Source organism: Equus asinus, chromosome 30, assembly GCF_041296235.1.
Source record: "Equus asinus isolate D_3611 breed Donkey chromosome 30, EquAss-T2T_v2, whole genome shotgun sequence".
NCBI lineage: Eukaryota > Metazoa > Chordata > Mammalia > Perissodactyla > Equidae > Equus > Equus asinus.
In genome coordinates this window covers 4206355-4231500 of record NC_091819.1, presented here as the reverse complement: position 1 = coordinate 4231500, position 25146 = coordinate 4206355, and the positions used below count along the sequence as shown (strand labels likewise).

General features: G+C 37.7%; 1 protein-coding gene across 2 annotated transcripts in view; it reads left to right on the top strand.

The window, feature by feature from the left end:
- The window catches only part of NEK7 (NIMA related kinase 7), a 160562-nt gene that overhangs the window by 105251 nt on the left and 30165 nt on the right, over window positions 1-25146 (top strand). For both annotated transcript variants that reach the window (XM_070501372.1, XM_044762682.2), the window contains 3 exons: window positions 800-910; window positions 15825-15933; window positions 16833-16940. In XM_070501372.1, coding sequence (XP_070357473.1) covers window positions 800-910; window positions 15825-15933; window positions 16833-16940 — 328 coding nt within the window. The remainder of the gene's footprint in view (window positions 1-799; window positions 911-15824; window positions 15934-16832; window positions 16941-25146) is intronic.

Sequence of the window (25146 nt, the reverse complement as noted above, 5' to 3'; positions counted from 1 at the left end):
TATCATCATTAGAGAAATGATATATCATCATCATAGGAAATATGGGGGAAAAACCTGTAAGTAGAAAAAAGAGAAGGAAATCATATATATACTACCTGGGATAATTCTTGAATAATTTTCTTTGAGAAACTGTCTTGTGTTAACTTATTTAAAGATTGAACAAAAAGATGGTACAAAAAGACTATAAATATGTATAGACTGATGCATATATTTCTACAAGGTAAAATTTTTCATAGGATTATTTTATGAATCAACCCTATAGGTAAATTCAGTATATTTATATTATTTCATGTAAAAGCAATATTTAGATACAGTATAGTAGATGCCAGTTTTTTTGTTTTTTTTTTACCACTGGCTAAGTTATACTAGGATCAGCCCCAATTTCAAAATAGGAATAAAACAGGATTCTTCTCTTATCTTTGAGTGCCCTTCAATGACAGTTCTCATTTTAAAGGATATAATTTTTAGCAGTTGGTGATTTAATGTGGTCATTCATTTATAGCCATCTGTTTATGTATTTATTGGATATAGCAATACTTTCTAAAATTTTAAGTGCATAATTTATTATTTCTAATAAAGAACATTAAAATAAAATTGATATCTAGTTTTACTTTCAATAATTACAATACTTGTTTCAAAATTCACTAGATTAAAGAAAAATATACTGTCATGGTGAGATTTCTGTAACTTACAAATGAAACACAGTAACACTTGAGTGTCTTCTTAAGTTATGAAACTTTAAGTAACTCTTGGGAATTTACAGTAAGAAAACTTTTGATGCTTTTTGTTTTTCTCTCAGCAACTCAACCATCCAAATGTAATTAAATATTATGCATCGTTCATTGAAGATAATGAGCTAAACATAGTTTTGGAATTAGCAGATGCTGGTGATCTGTCCAGAATGATAAAGGTGAGTTTTGTCCTTTTTTTTTTTTAAACTAGTTACACTTTTTCTAACAGAGTTGTCTGTTAAACATATAGGCACATCAGATACTTAACGACCTCAGAGGGTTGCTTGGCATATGGTAGATCCGTGAGAAGTGGTTGGCAATGGTGGTGATTATGACTATGAAGCTGGTGTACCTGGCGAGGTTCACCCTGGTCAGCATAGATGTGGAAACACTTCAAACCCAACCTGGGGATAGACCGAGAGGGTTGTCTTCTGTGAGCTAAAGCTGAGATTTTGCAGCTTGATTTCTCTGAGCAGACCACCCTGATCCTGTGTCCTTGGCCATCAGGGGAGAGAAGGCAGAAAGAGATTCCAGAGCAGCCTGAACTTTTCTGGGAGGGGTTCACCAGAGAAGAAAGTGGGCGTTGCATTTGCATTCAGACCCTGCACATCAAACACTGATTCGACCACTTAAAAGTTACTTAACGTTCTTTTCTAAGGGCATATTAATTGGGTTTAAGTTCAGCTACGAGTTGTAGAAATTTCTAAATAAGAGTAGCCTAAAAACTGCTTGCTTGTCTTCGACTTAACTTCTGTGTGACACGTTTTCTCAGAAACAAAATACTAATAGGACCTACTTCATAGGGTTGTTTTAAATGATTAGCTGATAGTTATTAAGAGCTAAGAACACTGACACGTGGTAAACCTAGGTAAATGGTACCACCACCATTATTATTATTATTAATATTTCTCTATTACATAAAATTCTGGGGCTAATAAGGTAGCTCTGATCTCTCAAATTCTCAGAGACCAGGCCTGTTTACAGCTGATGAGATCGCCATTCCTAGGCCTGAAGGTGCAGAGGGCGCTTGCTGGCTGTATCTTAAGGTACATCACTGGATGCTGCTGCTCAGCGTCGTCAGTTTTATCCCATTGGCCAGAATTTAGTCTAATGAAAAGATCCAGCTGCAAGGGAGGCTGGAATGTACAGTCTTCATGTGGCCGACCCTGTACCAGGCGAAACTTCTATCACTCTGGAAGACGAGGCGAACAGTCTGGAAATCAGTGCAGACCAACCAAAGGAGAAAAGCTAATAAGGCTGTTTATTCAGAGCTTGCTGTAACAAGGGAGTCCACCGCTGTCGCTAGCATCTTGGCAGGGATTCACGTGCAGGCAGGGGAGTAGGAAATCTTTACAGTGGAAAGGAAAGGAAAGAAGGTGTGCCCTAATTGGACGTGCAGGCCTGGGAAACTGCAGGCGAGCTCACGAGAAGTGGGCGTCCTAGGAGATTGGTAAGAATGCATATTTCGCTCTCTCTGATTGGTCCTGAGTTGGAAGCAGGGATGAAAATTAGGGAAACAGTGAGCTATTGATCTAGTCCTGGCCATTTGGGGCTGATTATTACAGAAGCGATTGTTGAGCTTCCTGGATTGTCACGGGAGGCAGCAGGCTGGCTTCCTGCGAGTCTGCCTTAGAGCAGGCTGCCCTCCTGGGTGGTTTGTTACAGATAAAAGGTTGCTTTCCTGGTCAGGATGCTGCAGGTTGTGGGTCAAAGTTCTGTTTTTGTGTATGGTCTGGCCATTGTCCAGTTGTATCTTCAGTCTCTCAACAGATGCTGAGCACGGCCAGTAGCCTGTGCTACATGGGCTTATTGTAAGGGGTTTTTAAAAGCAATGTTGAGTGCTTTATGTGCGTTACCGTATTTACTCTTCGCAAGGATTTGAGAGGTAAATTTGACATTTAAAGAAGATAAGTATTATTACTAGTAATTGAAACACTGGTATTTGAAATTAGGTTTGTCTGATGCAAAAATCCATGTGTTTTTCCTTAGTGGCCCTTAAAGGTTTTTGTGTCACAGAATTCCCGGAACCCTTGACCTTCTTCCTGGAAAAATGTTGATGCATATGCAATTTGCTTTCTGTTAGACAGCTTTCCGGATTTTCTGATCAAGGCATTCACAGATTCTCTAGCAGTTGGTTAAGAACCCTGCTCTCCAGCTTGAATTCAGTGTGTCAGCCACTTAAACTGTTGTGTGTCCTCTGGATCCCTTCTGTCATCATTCGGATATCCTGAGGTCATTGTTGAATTACCGACGTTCACATGCAAACGCCTGCAGGCACAGCTGTCCCTCATTCATTCATTCACGAAACTTACCTCTTGCGGGGAAGACAAAATGATAAGCACATGGAATATACAGTGAGTCAGTTGCTGGAGAGCGCAGTGGAGAAAAGTCAGGGAGAGAAGGGCAATGAGGAGCGTGGAGGAGAAGGGTTGCTATTTGAAGTAAGGTGATGAGAGAAGACACTACTGATCGAAGTCTCCCCACCCCCTCCGCCTGCATCCTCCTCCTTCCTGCCCTAGTTCTGTTTTACCTCCACAGTAAGACGCTCACTCCTGACCCCACTTCAAACACACTACAAGAAATGGCTCTCGAATGACCTCTGTCGTCAAATCCGGTGGACCTCTTCCAGTCCTCGTTCTGCTTGATCTCTCTGCTGCGTTTGGCTCTGCGTTTCATATTCTGCTTCCTAAAATACTCCTCCGCTGGCTTCTTGAGTCCCAAAGTATCTTGATTTTCTCCCTGCCTCTCTGGAGACTGATTCTTCGTAACTGAGTCATTCTCTTCTTCTTGGCTGGCCTTTCATGGTGGAGTTTTAAAAGTTTCAGTCCTGGCTTTTTTTTTTTTTTTTTTTTTGCTTTACACTCTTTGTAGTTGATCTCATTCATGCCTGTGGATTCAATTACTCATTCAGTTACTCTCTATACTCTTGTTGACATCCAATTTTTTTATCTTTACTGTGGAGCTCTCTTTTAATTCCGAGCCCGTGTAATTCAGTCTGTTTGCAGAGAGGTTCACAGTCTTCCTCCCGGACTACCCTCCTCTCGTTTTCCGGGTTCAGCGCCTATTGGTCTATCCAGCCACGCTCGCTGGAGACCAGGCCTCTCTTCCACGCTTCTCTCCGTTACCTCGAATTTTCAATTTGTCACCAAGTTCTGTTTATTTTTCTTCCAAATGTCTTTCGGATTTCTCCACCCAGCTCCGTTTCCATTTCTCTCCCTGTGGTAGGAAGTACCGTCATCGCGCAGCTAACCTCCCAGCGTTAAGCAGCCATTCCTCAAATCTGTTTCTCCATCAGTCTCTAAGGGAGGTGAGGAGGGAGAGGAAACGAGGAAAACCTCTGCCTTCAAATCCTTCTTGAGCTTCCCATTGAGGGTAAAGATGAAAGTGTTTGACAGGATGCTCTGAACCTTGTATGATCAGAGCGTAAGCTCTCGGAGGGAGGATTCTCAGTGTGTTTTGTGTACTCAAGGATCCCTGGTCTGAGGCCAGTGCCTGCACAGAGTGGGTGCTTGACAAGTATTTGCTGAGTCTGGCCCTGCTTCCCTCTCGAGGGTTCCCGCACGCTGACCTCTCCATTCCTTGAGGGTACCATGCATTTCCCTCCTCCAGGGCACTCATGCGTGCAGTTCCATCTGCCTGACGTGCTCTTCTCCCCCGTTCTTGGCTGCATTTATGCCTGTTATCCTTCAGTTCTCCACCCAGACATCACTTTCTCAAGGGTGTTTCCTTTCACCCACTGACTGTTCAATGCTATTAATCCTCACGGAACTCTCCTCCTTCACAGCACTCAGTAATGTAATCACGCCTTTATTTGTGGAATTAATTTATTGATGTCTCTGTTTCCCATTTGACTGACAGCCCTGTTGAGTACAGGGACTGTGTCTGCTTTGCTCGCCAGGCTACCTGATAAGAGTAACTCAATAAATATGTGGTGAATATATGTACAAAGTTGATTCTTTGGCCTCTGTTACGCTGCTCTGTTCCAGGGGTCAGCGGGTGTGCATGGGTGGTGGTGTGACAGTCACAGCAGGTTCCTGCTGTTTCACAGTCTGGTCTTAAGAGGAGTCACTAAGATATTGAGTGTACGCTGCCATGAGAGAAGACAGTGTTCTGATACAGGAAGGGTTTTTGGCCCTAAGAAACTCTAAAATTGTTTTCTAAACATTCTTATTTGTGCTGTAAGCTATTCTTTATAAAAGGGACTACATTAGGAAAAAATCATAGGAACTTCTTTCATGAAGGAACGTGGTAGTGACTTAATGCTTTGTTAAGGACGGCAGTAGATACTGCAATTGTAAGGAACGTGGTTCATCTCTTTATAGTGAGTAATACTGTAAATCATTGTGCATCACAACAATGCATTTCACTTCTTAAGTCTTCAGCTTAATTGGCATAGAGGAAATGTAGCTCCTGGTCTGTATTCCAGAAATGAACCTCTGGATAGCAAAGCATGAAAGATTTTTAGAAGTAAATAATTAATTGGTTTAGAGCAGGCTGACAAATATAATTAAGCAATTTATAGTTGAAATATTCAGTATTTCTCTAATTAGTGACAAAGGAATACCTGAGGCTGTGGTCAGATGAAATACTTCCCAGATGAGTTTTAGGATAAAAGGAAATCCAGAATTTTTCATCATGTATTTCTTTATCATCAGTAATTAGAATTTTAAAGGAAAATAGACTCTTACAAAACAGATTTCACTTTATCAAGTTGTGATCCATATGCTATATGTTTTCTTTACTGTACCCAAATTTGGCCAATGCATGCTCCATTTTGTAGTATGCCTTGTTAAAACTGTTTATTTCACTCTTCCAATGTCAAGAAACATACTTGGTGATGGAAACTCAGTATAGAGGAGTTGCAAGACTAATTTCAGAATTACATAAACAAGAGCTTTGTTTATTTCAGCTTGTCAGTAAAAATATTGCTAAATATCTGTTAAATTTTCCTAGCCCGTTTTGCCAAAGTGTAGTTTATTCATTGAACTATTTATAAGTTCCAATATTTTTAATTATCTATTAGAAAGTCAGTTTGAGACAGAAGAAAATATAAGTGCATATATTTCACATTATTTTTTTTAAAACCTATATTTTGCTAAAATATCAATAAAACAAAATATAACCCCATGTAATAAATCTCTTGAGCAGAAACTCAGAAGTTTTTTATCTGCCGAAAGGATTTTCACATCACACCTAACTGGCTAAGAAGGAAGTATTTGAATATTATTCTTACAAATATTTTTTAGTGAAATACGCAATACGCGTAATTTCAATGGATATCTATTTTGTGCTAAGAGTTTGGCACAATTCCAAATAATTAGTTAAGGGTAGTTTTCTCTTTTTTTACCCAGTTTTATTGAGATATAATTAACATACATCACTGTATAAGTTTAAGGTGTGCAGCATAATGGTTTGACTTACATTTTGTTTTTACTTAAATTTTTTTCTCTTTTGATGAGAACCCTTTATAAACAACTTTCATATAAATTGTATATCATACAGCAGTGTTAACTGTGTAACCATCGTGCTGTGTGATTGTTTTTTCTTTTAGATTCCACATCTAAGTGCAATCGTACAGGACTTGTCTTTCTCTGACTTATTTCACTTAGCATAATACTCTCAAGGTTTACCCATGTTGTTGCAAATAGTAGGATTTCCTCATTTTTTATGGCTGAATAATATTCCATGATATATATACACCACTACTTTTTTTAAATGATATTTACTTTTATTCTAAACTCACATCCATTTGTATCAGTGTATAGGCATAGATTTTTTTTATAGTTGTAATCAGTACGTACAGTGTATGGTTCTTGTATTCTTGAATAGCATCAGTATTTTATATTTACTCATTTATACCTCTCTGTTATTTTAAATCACAGTATAGTATTCTGTGCATTAATAACCATAGTTTGTGCAGTCTTTTTTATTGTTTCTTTTTTTCCCCTCCTTTTTATGATTATAAATAGTACTTCTAAGCACCCTTGTTCAGATACTTCTTTTGAATTATTTTCTTAGATTCCAACCCCCAAAAGTGGGTTCAATGAGCCAGGATATCTGTGGTTTCAGGGCCAAACTGCTGTCTGGAAAGCTTGAACTAGCTGACACCACCATTATCAATTTATACGGCCCTGCGTCCTGACACTCCAGCCAGTGCTATTGCAAACAAAGCGTAAAGTTTGATTTTATTAATTTAAAAGAAATGTATTGTATTTTGAATTAGGTTTATTTTAAAGACTTATTGTATTTATGCGTTTTATTTTTTTAGCATTAAGTTTTGCTTTGTTTTGTTTTTGCTGAGGAAGTTTCACCCTGAGCTGACATCTGTTGCCAGTCTTCCTCTTTTTGCTTGAGGAAGTTTCACCCTGAGCTAGCATCTGTGCCAGTCTTCCTCTATTTTGTATGTGGGATGCCACCACAGCATGGCTGCTGAGAAGTGGTGTAGCTCTGCACCCGGGATCCAAACCTATGAACCTGGGCTGCCAAAGCAGAGTGTGCCAAACCCAAGCACTACACCACAGGGCTAGCCCTATAAAATTTTGTTTGTTTTTTATTTAATTTTTTATTGATGTAACATTGGTTTATAACATTATATAAATTTCAGATGTACATCATTATATTCCAGCTTCTGTACAGACTACATTGTGTTTACCACCAAAAGTCTAGTTTCCATCTGTCACCGTACACGTTACCCTGTACACCTTTCGCCCTCCCCCCACCCTCCTTCCTTTCTGGTAACTTCTCTGTTTCTACGTGTTTGTTTGTCATTGTTTTTATCTTCCACATGTGAGTGAAATCATACAGATATCCCAACTTCTTTATCTATTCATCTGTCACTGGACACTTAGGTTGCTTCCGTGTCTTGGCTGTTATAAACAATGCTGCTGTGAACATGGGGGTACAGATTTCTTTTTGAGTTAGTTTTCATTTCCTCTGGATATAATCCCAGAAGTGGAATTGCTGGATCATACGATGGTTCTATTTTTAACTTTTTGAGGATCTTCCATAATGTTTTCCATAGTGGCTGCACCAGTATTCCCACCAGCAGTGCACATGGGTTCCCTTTTCTCCACATCCTCAGCAGCATTTACCTCTTGTCTTTTTGATGGCGTCCATTCTAACAGTGCTCTCAATTCTGTTCACTGGTTTGTAGTTTTTAATGCCAGTACCATACTGTTTTGATTACTATTGCTTTTTACTACAGCTTGAAATCAGGAAATGTGATGCCTCCCACTTTGGTCTTAGAATTGCTTTGGCTGTGGAGTATTTTATGGTTCCATGTAAATTTTAGAATTATTTTTTCTACTTCTGTAAAAAATGCCATTGGAATCTTGATAGGGATTACATTGAATTTAAGACGGCTTTTGATAGTATTGGCATTTTAACAGTATTAATCCTTCTAACCTTGAACACAAGATACCTTTCCATTTATTTGTGTCATCTTCGATTTCTTTCATCAGTGTCTTGTAGTATCTGAGTAGAGATCTTTTACCTCCTTGGTTAAGCTTATTCTTAAGTATTTTATTGTTTTTGATGCTAGTGTATATGGGATCATTTTCTTTCTTTCTTTTTCAGATAATATGTTGTTAGTGTATAGAAACCTTACTGATTTTTGTACATTAGTTTTGTATGCTGCAGCTTTAGTGATTTCATTCATTAGAACTAACAGCTTTTTGGTGGAGTCTTTAAGATTTTCTGTATATAAAATCATGTCATCTGCAAATAGAGACAATTTTTCTTCTTCCTTTCCAATTCTGGTGGCTTCTCTTTCTTGCCTTTCTTGAGTCCTAGTTCTGGCAAGGACTTACAACTTTGTTGAATAGAAGTGGTGAGAGTGGGCATCCTTGTCTTGTTCCTGATCTAGGCTATTTCTTCTTATTCCTAATATAATTCGGTATAGGCTGTCTTGGATTGTCAGCTTTGTATGTTCTACATTATTACCACTTGTGTGACATTCTCTTAAATTTGGTAGGACCTTTCAGACTCTTCCTTTATACAGACAAAGTCAGTTGTATATATTGATTTTTACTGTGTTTAGAAATACACTTTGTATTAGCTTTTTATTGCTAATTACCACAAATTTAGCAGCTTAAAACAACATAAACTTATTATCTCACAATTTCTGTGGGACGGTGAGTTCACATACTGGTTAGTGGGTTCTCTGCTTAAGGTCTTAGAAGACCGAAATCAAGGTGCCAGCTGGGGCTGTGACCTCATCTGAGGTTTAGGGTTTTCTTCCTTGTTTACCGGTTGTTGGGAGAATTCAGTTCCCCATATGGGGTCATATGACTAAAGTCCCTGCTGCCTTCCTGATTGTCAACTAGGGGCCATCCTCAGGTCCTAGATGCCGCCCGCTATTCCCTGCCACAGGGACCTCTCCGCAGCCTGGCAGTCTGCTCCCCTAGGGCCAGGAGGAGAGTCTCTCTGGCTTTGAATCTCTGTTCTTTGAAGAGCTTGCCGGATTAGGTCAGGCCTGCCTGGGATAATCTCCCTTCTGATTAAGTACATCTGCACAATCTCTTCTGCCGTGTAAGATATCATGATATGGGAATGATGGTGCGTCGTATTCACAACCCAGCTCACACGCAAGGGGAGGGCATTATACACCAGAACTGGGAATTTTGGGGAGTGATGTATGTCTTAAAGTTCTGCTTACCACAGACGTTGATAAATTAGCTAAATACCAACAGTGTTTTGGAGATAATTATTGTCTTCAAATAGTATAACTTATAAATCTTGTTCACCTTCTTGCTGTGGCTGTTTTTGGATTTGCAAACACATTTGTATTTGTACTTATCCAAATTGAGAGGGTGTGTTAGAAATAAAATGGCTTTGAAGTGTCTTCTACACTCTTGCCCTTTGGACTTGCAAGCAGTAAAATCTTGTCAGCAGTACCATCTATCTCTGATAACTCGATTTACAGTTTGCCGAGATACCTACACTTGCCATTGTCTGGCATCAAGTGTGTAGCCCAAGCCAGACAACTCTGAGAATTGCCAGTGATTCCTCATGCAGGCTGTTTCCCACTGAGTCTTTTGTATAAGATTGTTATCTATCTTATATTATAGATCGCCTGAGAATTGTTCAGAAGTCTGAAGGTTACAAGTTAATGGCACTATCTGGAAGAAACTCTATAGAACTGAATATTATATACGTCGGCCCATATACATAGGCCCCCACACATAATGCACGTGCACCTCTGTATCCGTATAGATTTATGTCTGCTTATGGTATGCACGTGTAGGTGTGTTACACAAAATTATTTTTATAGAAGCAGTGTTACTGGGGAAATATCACTTAGGTTTTCTTTGATGCTTAAGGAGTTTGATAGTGGAGTAGTAGAGAACTTGGAGATTTTAGTAACTTGCAAGTCGTGTCCCATAACGACCATTCTGTAATTCTGTGAGCATAACTCAAAGGTGATGTAGAAGTTTTGATCTGTGTTTACTTGGGGAAAATCAGAAGATAGCTTTTTTGCTCCTTAAGTTTGAAGGTCATATTCGTCAAAAGCTGCCTTTTAAAAACCGTATGATACCACAGGCAGCAGCCCTGGTGGCTCTAGACAGTTCAGTAAAGAGAAGAGATACACTCTTGTCCCATTTTTTTTCATTTAGGTTTCTACTGAGGGACTTCTACTGTCTCGTTATTGTCCTGCTGTGTTTTCCTTGTCCATCGAGAATATTGAAATATCTTTTAAGCTATGTTCTGTTGTCCGGTGTAACATAACCCGAAAGAATCCATGAAAGAGGCACCTGTTTCCGTTTATCTTCTGACCTTCTGTGTCTTCCAGAAGACTGACTGCTTCTCTCTCTCTCTCTCGCTCTCGCTCTGATGCAGTAGAGAAAGCATCTTAAGTATTTCCAAGTATTTTCTCTCTCCGTTTGGGTAACATGGAAGCTTCTCTTAAGAATTATCCATGTGGCAGTGCAGGGATCGTCCCTTGTAATAATTCTCATGCGTTCGTAGATTTTTTGTGGATATTTTTAATGTCCTGGGTAAGCTTCCTTGAGGTTGATACACCAATGTTCAGAAGACAACTTTGTGGGGGGATGAACATTGTGACTTTATAGGAGCTTGCGTTCTTGTTTGCTAAATCATGTAAGGGTTTTTTCCAAAACTTAATTGCTCAGAAAAAATCATTCCCTGTTTCACATTTTCCACCCTAAGGTGAAATATGTTTTCAGTTTATGTTAATACACTATACAGTTTTGACTTGGGGAAATGAAAGAGCTTACATTGATATTCTGTTAAATTATAATCTAGAAACAGCTTAATACCCTTAGCAGATTTTCCAGCATTACAGGAAAGGGAAAAGACTGGTTGAGCTTGGATGGGAAATGTTTTATCACAGTAGATAAAATGAGACGCCAGCGATAGGTATTTTCAGTGGTCCCATGGCTGCCAATGCCATTCTGCTTGGCACCTTCTAAAGCAACTTAAGATTCTGAATTTTATTCAGGGTGCCAAGAGTGAAAATATTCACATGCTGCAAATTAGTATTACAAAGCAAAATTCTAACGGAGGCGTAACTCCTTTACGCATTTATATAATTCCCAAAATGTGTATAGCAAATATTGGTGCAGTTTAGTCTGCTAAGACCTCCTTACACCTTCAGAAGAAAGACGTTTCCATCGAAGGATTAATATCTAATAAAAATCACTCAGAACTGCCGGTTACACTTGCAGAAGCATCCCGTCTGTCCCGTCCTCCAGTCTCTGTGCATTTAATTCTTTGAAATAACCACTGCAAACTGTAGTCCTATGAAAATGCATTATAATTACAGAGATACGCTTGTCTGGGAATGTAACATCCCTTCTGATGGTAAATGTTTGACCTAATTACAAATTTATAACAAAGAACTCTAACTACCTGTCGTCCCATTATATGAAGACCATTTATAGTATTAACTGGACCTATGGGGATCCCTGAGGTATTATTATATATTTTTTTGCTTTATTTTTATTAACTGGAGATTTGAAGGATACGACCTACTAGTAAAATTAAGTATGAAAACGTGCCAAGCAGGCATTTATTATTTATGTTTTTTTGTAACCGAGACTGTAGAACCGTAGGTTGTATTTTAGAGGTGGTGGGGACCACATAAGTCATCTCCAGACTCTGTTTAATATAGTGAGGAAACTGAGGCCCAGCAAGATTAAGTGGCTTGTTCAAGGTCACACAACCAGCTACCGTCAAGCCTCATCATCGAGTCTCTTATTAAAAGGTGAATATGGATTATGTTAGTGGCACATAAAACACTTGACGACACTCCCAGGCCGCAAATACTTCCTTAGATTTAACATAAATTACTTGCTTCCTCTTGTTAGGTACTTGGAAGAGATGGGGAACAGCCGGTGCCTGTAATTCTGGTTCTCTTATTACTTCATTATTTCTCATTATTTCATTATCATTTTTCCTAATCTTTCAAGAATGCCTCGCATAGCAGAACCCCATTTGTTGCTCTTTGTTTTTAACTATGGCTCTACATTTCTAAAGATGCTTGGTATATGGTTCCAGAACCAGCTACATAATTGTGGGTTCCCCAGTTAAAAAAGTCTTAAGAATTTCAAGATGGCAACAGCAGAGCATTAAACTAGTGCCGAGCCCTGCTGGCTGCTCAGGTTGCATGCCCACGAAGCTGGCCCTGGCGGTTCCAGGTGTTTTGTCTGAAAACTTTCTTCTTTAAAGATTAGCATACCAAACTGTGAACTTAAATATTTTGATATACCATGGAGGTTAATTTTATATGTATGTATAAAACAAGAATATAATTTTTGTTCTTCCTCTGTGGATGAGTTTATACTGGGTAACATCATTGAAACTTTTCCCAAGATTTCTGGAGGAGGAATGCTAGGACTGCAAAACTTAGAAGTAATAAGTAATGTGTGTCCCTCTTGGAGTTGTAGCGGCTAGAATGCAGGAACCGAGAGATCCAGTTGAGTCCAAACAATGGCACTTTGATATTCAGTGTTCACTGTATAATTGCATTTGGTCTTGGGCATTTAATTTGTAGGAAGATGTTTGACGATTTAAAAAAAAGCTGTGACTGTTTTGCCAAAGTCTTTGACTGGAAGCAGCTTACACCAACTAGCCTCCTTTGTATTAATATACATCACTTAAGTGGCAATGCAAATGTGTTTTACTAGGTATGCTGAATTTCACCTAAGAGAAATGCTGGTAATCTTTTTACACATAAGTGAGAATACAGTACAATGTGATATTTTTATATATGTTTTATATGCACACTGACTAGCTTTTTGTTACATCTGTTTTTATAATTTGAATATTGTTCAGTGTCTGTTTGAATAACGTTGATAGAGATAGAAAATATGCTTTTAAAACAATTAGTATTTGGAGCTTTGCATAGAGAAAAGACTAGCCGACTTACAAAGACTAAATAAAAATTATGTCCAAGTGATCAGGTATACCAAGGGCTAATTTCTGCCTCTTCTATTTTCAGGTATAAAAGAGTTACAATTCTATTTCATAGGACAAATATAGTAAAAGTGCTATATCACATAATCATCTTTTTCACATAAATCTTTATTGATACTAACCTTGAAAAAATTTGCTTGCATTATTTACTGCTTTATTAAAAGCCTACCACATGACATATCTACAAAATATTTTATTTCTGTAAATTTTGCATTAGATTTTTTTTTTCCTAATCTAGAGCTAAATATTTAGATAGGGCTGTCTTTTTGTCTTTTTTCAGAAAAAAGTAGGATTTTTGAACAGTAATGCTATTTTGACTAGAGAATTAACTTTTAAAAGATACATATATTTTAGAATAAGTTTCAAGAAAAGATTCTTCTTTTTTTTTAATACTTTGGTATTATGGAAGTTCCTGCTTTATAGTGCTAATATAAATTTTACCAATAGTAAAAACAATTCAGATTTTCATTGCCTTTTTTCTGTTCATCCTCTTCTTAAGAGGTAGCCAACAGTGCCACCATCAGAACAGACAGGCTTTTCTCATCATAAGTATTTGCTTTCTAAAAAAAAAAAAAAATCCCTGTTCTTCAGGAATGGTTGAAAAACTACATGTTTAAACAGACATAAAAAATAATATTGGAAGATACCAATGACATAATAAAACTGCCTTGGATTTCTTTTATAATCAGATCAACTCCATAACATTATTCTTCAAAAACCTGTTATTAATGTGGATACTTACCTTTTGCCAGGTCATTCTGTCTAGTGGCACTATGTTGATGTCACTCTATTGTCTTCATCTCTAATTTGTTGTTCAAAGAGACAGTCCCAAAGAAGAATATAAAAACCTGAAAATGATCGCACCATCTTGGTCTGATAACATCTTCCCTAATGTGCATTTTGAGGACAGTTTTTTCATTCTGCCTCTTCCTGTATAATTTATTTTTTAAATAATGGGGACTTTAAAAGTAAGCTGCCAAATTAATTATACTCGTGATGACTTCAGAATCTATATTAAAGCATAAAATTTTTCTTTCATGGTCTGATACTTACATGATACGGTATATTTATTTTTGAATGAAAAGAAACCTGGTCCCCATCTTCCTATTGACATCAAACAGTCTCTGATATGCTAATCCAGCGTCGAGGAGAGCACATAGACAGGAGTTATTTGGACTCCTTCCAAGTCTGAAAGAAAGTGATGTGTGCAGAACTGATTTTGCAGCATTGCCCCTTTAGAATGAAAACTGATGTTGACACAGCCTGCAGTTAAAAATACTTAATAATGAAACACGGTATGGGAGGTTTTCAGCATTTTAGTAAAATACCCTGAACTGCTTTTTAATTACCGGGTCATCCAATTGTTATTTGCTTTTTACTACTGATGGTATAGCCATTGAAATTGCTAATAAGTTCATTTCCATGGGATCTGTTATGGTAAAGATTAACCTAAAGTCATTAGCTTTTCCTTAAAGATTCATCCTTTGGTATGCTGAGTGCATGGGAGACATGGATGTGATTGTTGGCCCCGTATGAAGTAGGGGTGTCAGCAGGTCTCCCTGTGTTGTGTTCCCTTTCAGCCTGCCCTCAACTGGTCACAGGGGTAAAAAGTGATGGAGATTTGTGTTTTGGAATTAGTTGAAGTGCAGTTTCTCCCTGTTCAATAACAAATAATCAAATCAGTTGAACTTCCCAAAATGTCAAGTTTCCACATAAAATGCATCCAAGTACATGTTTAAATGTTGGTATCTCTTAATAACTATATGTATTTTAAAAAGTTAAAATTATCAGAAAATTTTATGAAAACTTGTTTAAATATGTCGGTCATTTACAAGTATTGTTAAATAGGAAACCAATTGCATTTTTGTTTTTGAAAAATAATTTTATATAATGAATCTTATGACACTTAAGAATTTTGTTCTTGAGTGAGTATATTATTAGTATATTCTTTTAGCCACTATAATGTAGAAAAATGGGCATAAACACGGACCTCTGGTTTTGCAATTATTTTATCGATTGCCTCCTTCTCCTGCTAGCTTATCGGTGCCCACCTTTTTGCCCGGGCCTTCGTGTAATGTTTTTCTTCTGTGAAATTTTGTTTCATTCGTTCAAAGCAAAGTGCAAGTTCGACCTGTAACGTGCAATAGAAATATTCATGAAAACTTTTTACATAAATCTCTTTTCCTTATTTAATTTTTAATAAGTTAAGTGATATTTCAGATCACCAAAGGGGTTCAGTATTTAAAAGGAATTCTATAGTGAAACCTTCTATCAGGAGAAGCATTGTCTATTAATGAACATAATTACCTTCAGGTTTCTAGACTATTTTATTCTGGCTTTTCTTGAAATGAAGTTTGACATCTTCCTTTTAGGATTAGAAATTATTTTATATAGATGTTAAGTTTTTGAAATAGTAGGACATTACGCAGATGTAGCATGATATGGCCTGAGCTAACTTTAGATATAACAGGGAGAAACTTAAGCTGTTATGTCAGGTAAAATTCTTGGAATCATTTCACTGTAGAAAATGGTATGCTTTTTAGTTGGTAATAAGTAGAGAAAAGTAGATGTTTTTCTGACTAAACAGCTTTTACATGTCAGAATCTAGTCTTAAGATACTTTAGTTCTTATAATCCTTACTTTTAATTTTTTAAAAAGCATTTTAAGAAACAAAAGAGGCTAATTCCTGAAAGAACTGTCTGGAAGTACTTCGTGCAGCTCTGCAGTGCGTTGGAGCACATGCATTCTCGGCGAGTCATGCACAGAGGTAAGAGAAGACCGTGAGTAACTTTCACCGTTGTTAGAAACAGTGCACGTTATTAGGCAGCTTAAGAATAAATGCCTTCCAGTCATTGCACGGTGTCGTGCTTTCTCAGGTAATTTATTTCCGAATTATAATTTTACTAAAATGATAACCCTTTAAGTAAATCCCTACTTGGTTTTAAATAAGAATGAGAATTAGTTATTATTCTGCTTGACTCTTCTGAGCATCTTACTGATTATGTTGGTAAAGGAAAAGATAGATGCAGGAAAGCAATTGAATATGCATAAGGAAGAGTTTTTTTTTCCTTCAAATGAAAGATGTGTATTGTTTTTAGATTTTTAATTTCCAGCATTAGCTCTTAATATGTTCTTATCCAAATGGTTGGGCAGAGTATCTCAAAGTTACATCACTAAGGAATTGATCCACTGATTTTAGGGGTATGAAAAATTTCCATACAATTTATTTAAGCAATCAAGATTTGTAAGTTCATCTAAGTAGATAATTATATACATAGTAGTTATGATTTTATATTTTATGTAAATAAATATCAATTAATATTTAGTAAGATATCTTACTTAAAATTGATATGAAAAGAACACAAATTTATTTTGTGCTTTGAATTTCAAAAAAGTTTATTTGAAAATGGAAAACAAAACATTTTAAATGAAAATTAGTAGCGGTCTTCATCATGCTGCATTGATGATTATCTATTAGGGGACTGAGAACTCAGAAGTATTTAGGATACATCAGAATTATTCAAAATAAAGTAATTGGTTCAAAATTCAAACTGACTTTCATTTTTAAGATATATGTTAAATTCTATCATGAAAAGTGGTTTTTAATCCTTTGAAAATACGTAAACTGACATCATCTTTCACCTGATCCCTTCATTTTACTCACAGATATAAAACCAGCTAATGTGTTCATTACGGCCACTGGGGTGGTCAAACTTGGTGATCTCGGGCTCGGGCGGTTTTTCAGCTCCAAAACCACAGCAGCACATTCTTTAGGTAAGAGCCACAATATAATTTCATTCACTTATCCTTTTTTGTATATGTGGTTAAAAACATAAGGGATGTACCAATTATATGTCAGCTCTCACATTCTAAATAAAACTACTTTAAAAATCATCAGACCCTGAGCACATACCTGCACCTCTCTGTTAGGATAAGGAATCCGTCCATTCACACGACAGTTGGATACTTTTGTTGATTTGACCCCTTGCGGACACTTGGTAGAAGAAAATGCTCATGAACAAACGGGGTGTTAACTATTGCCACGGAGCATTTCTTTTTATTCTACACTTAATAATATTAAGGTAATATGATGAACAAACCATATCTTGGAAGAGGACTTTTAAAAATACTATAGTAGTTTGTAAATGTTTATTTATTAAATAACACATCTAGTTGTAATTACTGCAGAGGGGAAAACCTAAAGATGGTCTGTGGCTAATGATGAAAATATTCCCCTGAGTTATAAAGTAGGAGATCTCTGTAGTTTATTCATGCTAGAGCTAGTGATGTAGCAGTGTCTTTTATACCTATAATAGAACTGAATGTAGCTATTACAACATTATATTAACGATGGATAGAAAGTTGTCCAGCTTAGAAGGAATAGAACTTACTAGGAAGAAATAATTTTTAGACTGAATAACCTAAAGAGAGAGATTTAGCTTCTCTTAAACCCATATTTTCTCCTTGTAAATATAAGACTTAGACGAAATGGTGACGACCGGAATAAAATAAGAATTAAGGTAAAATAAGTTGGTTTCAATTTAATGGTGTCCCATTTTTCGTGTCACAATTCCTTTGAAAACCGTTGTTTTTTTTTTGGTAAAATTATTGTTTTTAAATGTGAAATAAAAAAGTTTTAAATGACCTGATGAGGAATAAGTGACTTACCAGCAGCAAAGTAGTGAAATGAGCATCTCAATTGGTTGACTAGACTATTTAAAGTTTTACTGGCTTTCTCACTGAGATTCTGTATAGCCTTGAGCCTGTCATTTAATTTTTCTGTATCTAGAACAGTATCGAGCACACGAGTAGGCACCCATCAGTATCTGCTGAATGACAAAATATTGGGTCCTGGTGGAAAGATATTACTTTACCCTTTTCACAGAGTTCCAATTTTGTTAAGTACTTTAAGAAAATAAAATTTCAACTGATGCAGAGTAATACTGTTTTTTTTTTTTCCCTTTCACTTTACATTTGTTTTTATAGAGCGTTACAGATTTTTCTGGAAAAGAAAATTTGGTCTGGAATTCCATAAGAAATGTATAAATTTGAGTTGCACTTTCATAAAGTTTCATTTGGTAGTTCCAGTGCTTACAATGCAAATAGTGGAGGATTTCTATGAAGAAGACCTCAACTGTTCAAGCCAGTGCCATTTATCGCAAGTGAAGATAACGTACTGTACTTCACCGGAATATCTTAACAGCATCCTGGCATTAATTTACTTAGAAATCCAGGTACAGTCGCACACACACACCTGCACATGCTCATGCTCACGTATGTATTTTTTAAATACTGCTTCACAGACTGTCACTCTGAGCATGGAGTAGTGGCCTGACCCTAAGGATCCAGCATATGAAACCCAGATCTTAACAGTTTTGGAAATGGGCTTCTTTAACTTGCCTGCCACTGCCTCCTACGAAAGTTCTGCACAGGGTTACAAACCTAGGCATCTCCAAGTTTAGGTGATGCGTTAATCCAAATTATGTGAAATAGTAAAATTTTAATTTAGTAATCCATTAAGAATTTTTAATATCAGGTTTTATCTAAATCAGTTCACTTAGGGTCATGTAGTTATATATGTGTGTGTATGTTTATTATATATAGAGGATGCACATAATTACAAAATATTCTAAGACACACGTAAAGTATAGCTGGTGAGGAAGTAACAATGAGACAGTTTCTTTGAATTAATCAATAGAAAAGTGATTTCTTTCACAAGAATTTTTATTCCCCATATTATTTTGAGAAAAAAATATTCTTAAAATAAGAAAATTTCTTTTATTCTTGCTTGTCTTCTCTTCAGAGTGAAGATTTTGATGGTTTGAAACTAAAGTTGACTAAGCAAAGTGCATTGAACATCGAAAATTAAAGTTTGAGCTCTAGCCTTCCCAGGTCATTTGGACACAATAAAAATCCTATTTACAAGGGTCAGGAAAAATTCTCTGCTAACAAAGAATATGTATAAAATATCAAGGATAGAAATCCTGACACAGACTTTTGTTTGTTGACAAGTTGACTCTAATTTTTACTCTTAAAGAATTATTACCCTCACGTGTCGTCATATGTTTTTATTTTTAAGAGCAAATTTAAAAGATTGATTCTAAAAGTTGCTTCCAAAACACAACTGAAAAATAAAAATTTACTTACAGAAAATATGGTAGAACTGTAGGTTTTAGTGTGTCTTGATTTGTGTTCTGATTTTACTGAGCATAAAATCTGTAGGGTGTGGTTTATCCATAGAGCAGGTCTAAATTTTAGTGAAACTACAAATAAATGAGATCTGTGTGTAGTTCATAAAGAGAAATCTGAATAAATTTACTTTAAATGAAGTCTGTCCTGGAGCCAAATTTTATTTAACTTTGTAAAGAAGATGTTAGGAACTTAATTCAAAAAGGCAAAAATATGCAGGACTTTAGAAAGATTGTAATTATGCATTTATATTTTCTTTTTTCCAAAATACATTTTATTGTTCGAGAATCATAAAGGATACTGTTTTCACTTATTTTGATTCTTTAATAGGAACACACACTTGTAAAATTTGTTGTATTTAACAATGCTTCAGAGATTGGCAAGTCTGTGAATTTTTCAATTGTCTCTTCATTTTGCGTCTCTTATTTGAATCCTTTGATTCCATGATAACAAATCAACATGCAATAAAATCTGTAGTTCTCTCACATTTTCTGTAGCAAATGAAGTTGTGTAGGTGGCCATGTGTCCAGTTTTCAGAACCAACTTTTTAAATTGAAAGTGTGTCAATGTAGAATAGAATAATTCCTTGAATACAGGGTTAAAAATTACAAATACTAAATCTGACGTTGCTGGATGTTTAAACCATGTTCAGATCTTCCAAATCGAAAAAAATCTCAGAGGCGTTCACTTTGTCTTCACTCCCTCCCCACTCCCACCACATACATTGAATCATAATATCTCTCCTTTCTATTCCCGCTTCCTTCATGGATAATCACTTCATGTGTGGATTGTGAGAATATCCTCTCTTGTTTCTAATACTCTTTTTTAATCAATTCTGTATATTCCCAGCAGAGTTATCTTCCTAAGAGATGTTATCTGATTATGCTACTTTTCCCAAATCCTTGATGGTCCCTTGCTGCCTAAAGGGTCTCATGCAGAGTCCTTGGTTAGCATTCAGGGTCCTCTGGAGTTGGGTGTCCTCTTAACTTTCCGTCCTGATCTTGACTGCACATTCCTTCCTCATTCTGGGCCAGCCACATTTTTCCTCTTGCTTAGTTCTGAGTGAGAACTAGCACGATGTTCTGGAGAGAATGGAGGACATCTGGATTTTCATGCCCACTGTTCTGTAGGACCTTGATCAAGCCATTCATTAACTTTTCTAAGGTTCAGTTTCCAAATGTAGAAAAATAGAGATGTGGGTGATAACCATCCTATGTTGTCCCCTTACCTCTAGGCAATCCCTAATCCAATAATAGAATGAATGTAAAAGTGTTTTCTGAACACTGTGATATGCTGTATAAGTGTTAAGTTTCTTATGTTAACATGATGAAGGCCTTGGTGGCGCAGATGCAGAAGAGGGGAAAGGAGAGGGAATCTGTGCAGTTTATTTATTCTGTTAAAATACCTGAATTGATTCATTTAAAAAGTAGTTTTAGTGCCTTTTTTATGCAAGTGCTGGTTAATGGACCAGGAATGTAGCCTGAACCAGATAAGTCTTTGTCTTTATGGATCTCACCTTGTGGTGGGAGGAAATAGATAATAAAAAAACAAGCAAAGAAATAAGATGATTTGGTAGCGACAGAGAGTGAGCGGTAGGGGAAGTATTTTAGCAAGGACGTGGTCAGACAAGGCCTCAGTGAGGGGGTGATGTTTGAACTAAGGCTGGAAGGGTGCTCCTGCGCACAAAAGGGCCTGGGGTCGTGATGTCTCAGGCTGACTGAGGAGGTGTGTAGGAAGGGGCGGGTGCAGGGTGAAGGAAGGGTCTCCTGGGAAGAGTTCACATCTCACCCCCAGTGCAGTGTCAGCCGTCTGCAAGGTCATAATGAGGAGAGCACCATGACCCATGTGGTTTGGTGACAGCAGCCGTGACCCTCCTTGGTCTTCCTCAGGGTCGTCATTCCCAGAGCTGGCTGCTATTTGCAGCTGCTTCTCTGCCCGGTAGTTGTCTTCTTTTGCTGTGAGTGCTTCTTTGTGCCACCCAGAACTTGGCAGAGTATACCCATGTGACTCAGCAGTCCTTAGAAGAGAGTTTACCTGCCTGTCATCTGTGATCTAGACCGTTCTTTGGTTTCTGTCCCTCTTCCTTGTTTCTTATGTGACAAGAGGCGGAATCTTCTTTTGGTGTACTTCTTTCCTTAATTTACTCTAAAATCTCCTTTCAGCAAATGTGAATATTCTGACCCAGAGGCAACTTGCTAAGGGATCAAGTATCTTTGCCTTTGAATATTTAAAAATACAGCAGAATACACAGAATAATTGTTTTGTTTTGTTTTTTGGTGAGCAAGATTGTCTCTGAGCTAACATCTGTGCCAATCTTCCTCTGTTTTGTATGTGGGATGCCTGCACATACAAATGAGCGATGTGTAGGTCCCTGCCTGGGATCCAAACCCGCAAACTCTGGGCCGCTGAAGCACAGCGTGCAAACTTAACCACTACACCACTGGGCCGGCCCTGACAGAATAATTTTTATATATTCCAAATATGATTTTTAGGCAAATCATGTCAAACTGCCCTTATTTCCTATAAAAATGACCCAGAGGAACCCCCTCTTGCTGCCAAATGGGAACAACAGCTGTAGCCATGAATATGCTTACAGCATTTTATAATTTACAGGCACTTTTAAAGCACCTCTTCTCCTCCATTCCTCAGTATCTGTAGTGGATAGAGTGGGTGTTATAGATTAGGAAACTGAGATCCTCTGTTTAACACTGAACCTGACCCCCACACCCACACTGTCTCTAGAATTTTTCATCCTTACCCTGTTTTAAATTTTCTTTTCTCCTTGGAACTTACTATGTTCTAATATGCTGTATAATTTATTTGTTATGCTTAGTACTTTTTGTCTCTCTCCTCCAGCTAAAATTTAAGCTTCATGAGGAAAGGGATCTTTGTGTTTTTGGTTCCCTGATGTATCTCAAGTGCCTAGAAGAGGGCCCTGTACATAGTAGACACTCAGTAAATGTTGCTTGAATGGATGGGCTTAGAGACAGGCGACATATCAAAGGATGAATTTAACTGACTCTGTCCGTCAGTATAGGTAGGATTATGCTGCAGTAAGAAACAATACCCAAATCTCAGTTGCTTGGCAGTACAGCACAGTATGTTTCCTGTCATCCACAGTCCTTTGTGGGCCTTGTGTGGCCCCCTGGGTACCTGCCCTCCCTCTGTGATGACTTGGCATTTTAAGCAGCTTCAATCTTGTGTTCTCTTCATATCCACATACATCTCTGTGATCTCGTGAGGGAAAGAGAGCATGCAGAAGCATTACTGGCTCCTAATTAAACCCTTCCACTAGAATGTAACACGAATTACTCCCATTCATGTTTTCTTGGCCAAAACAAGTCTTGTGGCCATGCTGTCTCAAGGGCCTGGAATAAGGTAATTCTCTCACGTGTCCAGGAAGAGGAGAACCAGGCATAATGAAGGTGAGCATTGTCCATGGCCATGAGATGAAGGAACAAAACCTCATTTTTTATATAGTTGTATCCTTTCTCTACTTGTTTATTTTTGTGACATATTTGTAGCTGTTGCAACTCACTGGGTAGTTAACTCTTTTAATGAGAACGTGTGGAAGTGGTGAATGAAGGAGCCATCTACAGCCTTCGGGAATTTCCATCATTATAAATTAGGAAACTCTGAGCAGAGAATTATTTTTAAATTCAGAATGATTCATGAAGTTCACTAGAGTATTGATCCCTGGTGACTTTTCTCTTCATCAATAAATCTGTGGTTATCCCTGCTGGACGTGCTTGTGGTAGGGACCGTATTTGGGTCAATTTAAGCATTTGTAATAAAAAATTACTACTTAGGAAGTTTCACTCCCCAGCTGCAGACTAAGTGCCATGTAGCACATGGACTGTTTTCTCTTGTGCGTCTCTAATTCACGTCTCTAAGGTGGTTGTGATTCCCTAGTTTAGAGTCATATCAGTTAGTGAACAGGCCAGGGTTCATTTAAGTTGCAAAAGTCCATAATTTTATTCTTTTATTCTTCCTATGGTAAATGTATTACTTCTCCCACTCCCTTCCCTCCACGCTTCCCCAGAAGCCTCAAAAACCTGCTTCATCCCATCGCAAAACAAGCCAGGGAGCTCTTAGAGGTCAAACATTTTTTAAATCATAGAGTTGTGTACTTTTCTCTGTAGCCCTTCAACGCCTGATGTGGTTCCTGATGTGCACTTGGTCCTCAGCACATTGAACTGACTGTTTCACTCTCCCGTGCAATGCATACATCATTAACACATTTGTTACTAGTTTTCTATTGCTGCCCTAACAAATTAGCACAAATGTAGTAACTTAAAACAGCAGAAATTTATTACTCTGCAGTTCCCTGGGCTGGAAGTCCAACATGGCCCTCTCCAGGCTAAGATCAAGGGGTCTGCAGAACTGCATTGCCTTCTGGAGCCTCTAGGGGAGGATTCGTTTCATGCTGATTCAGGTTGTTGGCAGAACCCAGTTCTTTGGGCTGTGGGACTGATGTCCCTGTTTCCTTACTGTGTGTCAGCTGAAGGCCCTGCCCACCTTCTAGAGGCTGCCCTCCTTCCTTGGCTCCTGGCTCCCTTCCTCCATCTTCAGAACCAGCAGCAGTGGGTAGCATCCCTCTCAGACTTGGAGTCTCTCCTGCCCCTTCCGTTGCATCCCTCACGGACAGTCTAGGATAATGTCCCTGTTGTGAGTGCTGTAACCTTATGTCCCAAAGTCCCTTTGCCATGTAACATAACACACGCAGGTGTAACACGAGGTGGCAGAGATCATGGGGGCCAAAATTCTCCTGCCCACGTCACTGTAGCAGGCTTGACAGAGTCCTTTGAACCCTCCGCTAAAGCCTGGTAAGGTGAAATTGTTTCAAAGTCAGAGATTTTAGTGGAAGTTTCTGCATTCCTGAAATTAAGCACTTTCTTTTTTGGACAGATGTTTTGACATTAAAATTTCACATTTTTATCATAGACCTTTCAGGTGTTCTATTGCATTCTGAAGTACATTTACTTTCAAAGGGAGAAAATACCACACTTGGCATAATATAAATTTTGCAACCAAGTCCTTTTCTGTCATTATTGTTGGTTTATTGGCAGTTCTATTTTTTTACTATTTACAAAAGTTTATTTAATCCTCAAGGGACTTCTCTCCTTAGTACCAACCCTGCTTCTGAGTGGCTTACTCCATCGTGGACTAGAATAAAGGAGGAGAGGAATAAAAGTAATTTTAACAACGCTTAATTAGAAAACTCAATCTGCTATAAAATCTAACCACATTATTTACCGCAAAGGTTATGTAATTCGGGGTAGTTCCCTGCTCTTCAAGCAAATTTATTTGCATCAAAGTTGCATTTATTATATACAGTGACATGTTTCCTGTCTGACTCTTGCTCTAGTGAGACGAGGAAAGCAAATGAGAACAGTTACACTAATAATGTTTCAGTATGGCATTTCCGTGCTCCATGATGTCCCCCAGAAGAGGAAAGATGGGGAATTTTCTTCTGGTGTGTACGTGTGTGCGTTTAGTTATTGTCTGTGCTTATTGTATATCCTGAAGATGGAATAGATTTAAAAAAAAAAAAAGTTAACCGGAACTCTCTAATACTGATCCTTGTGCTAAGAAACATTTGAAACCCCGTGGTGGGAATTATGTTGTCGTCATTGTTACAGGATTGTATCAACCCCTTTACCTTCCAAAGCGAGACTAACGGCTCTCTGATTTGTGATATGGCCAGAAGAGTAAACGCATGGCCATCATTCCGACCAGATATCAGAATTTTCACACTGGAGTCTCTTGAGTGTACAATTCATGTTCCCCA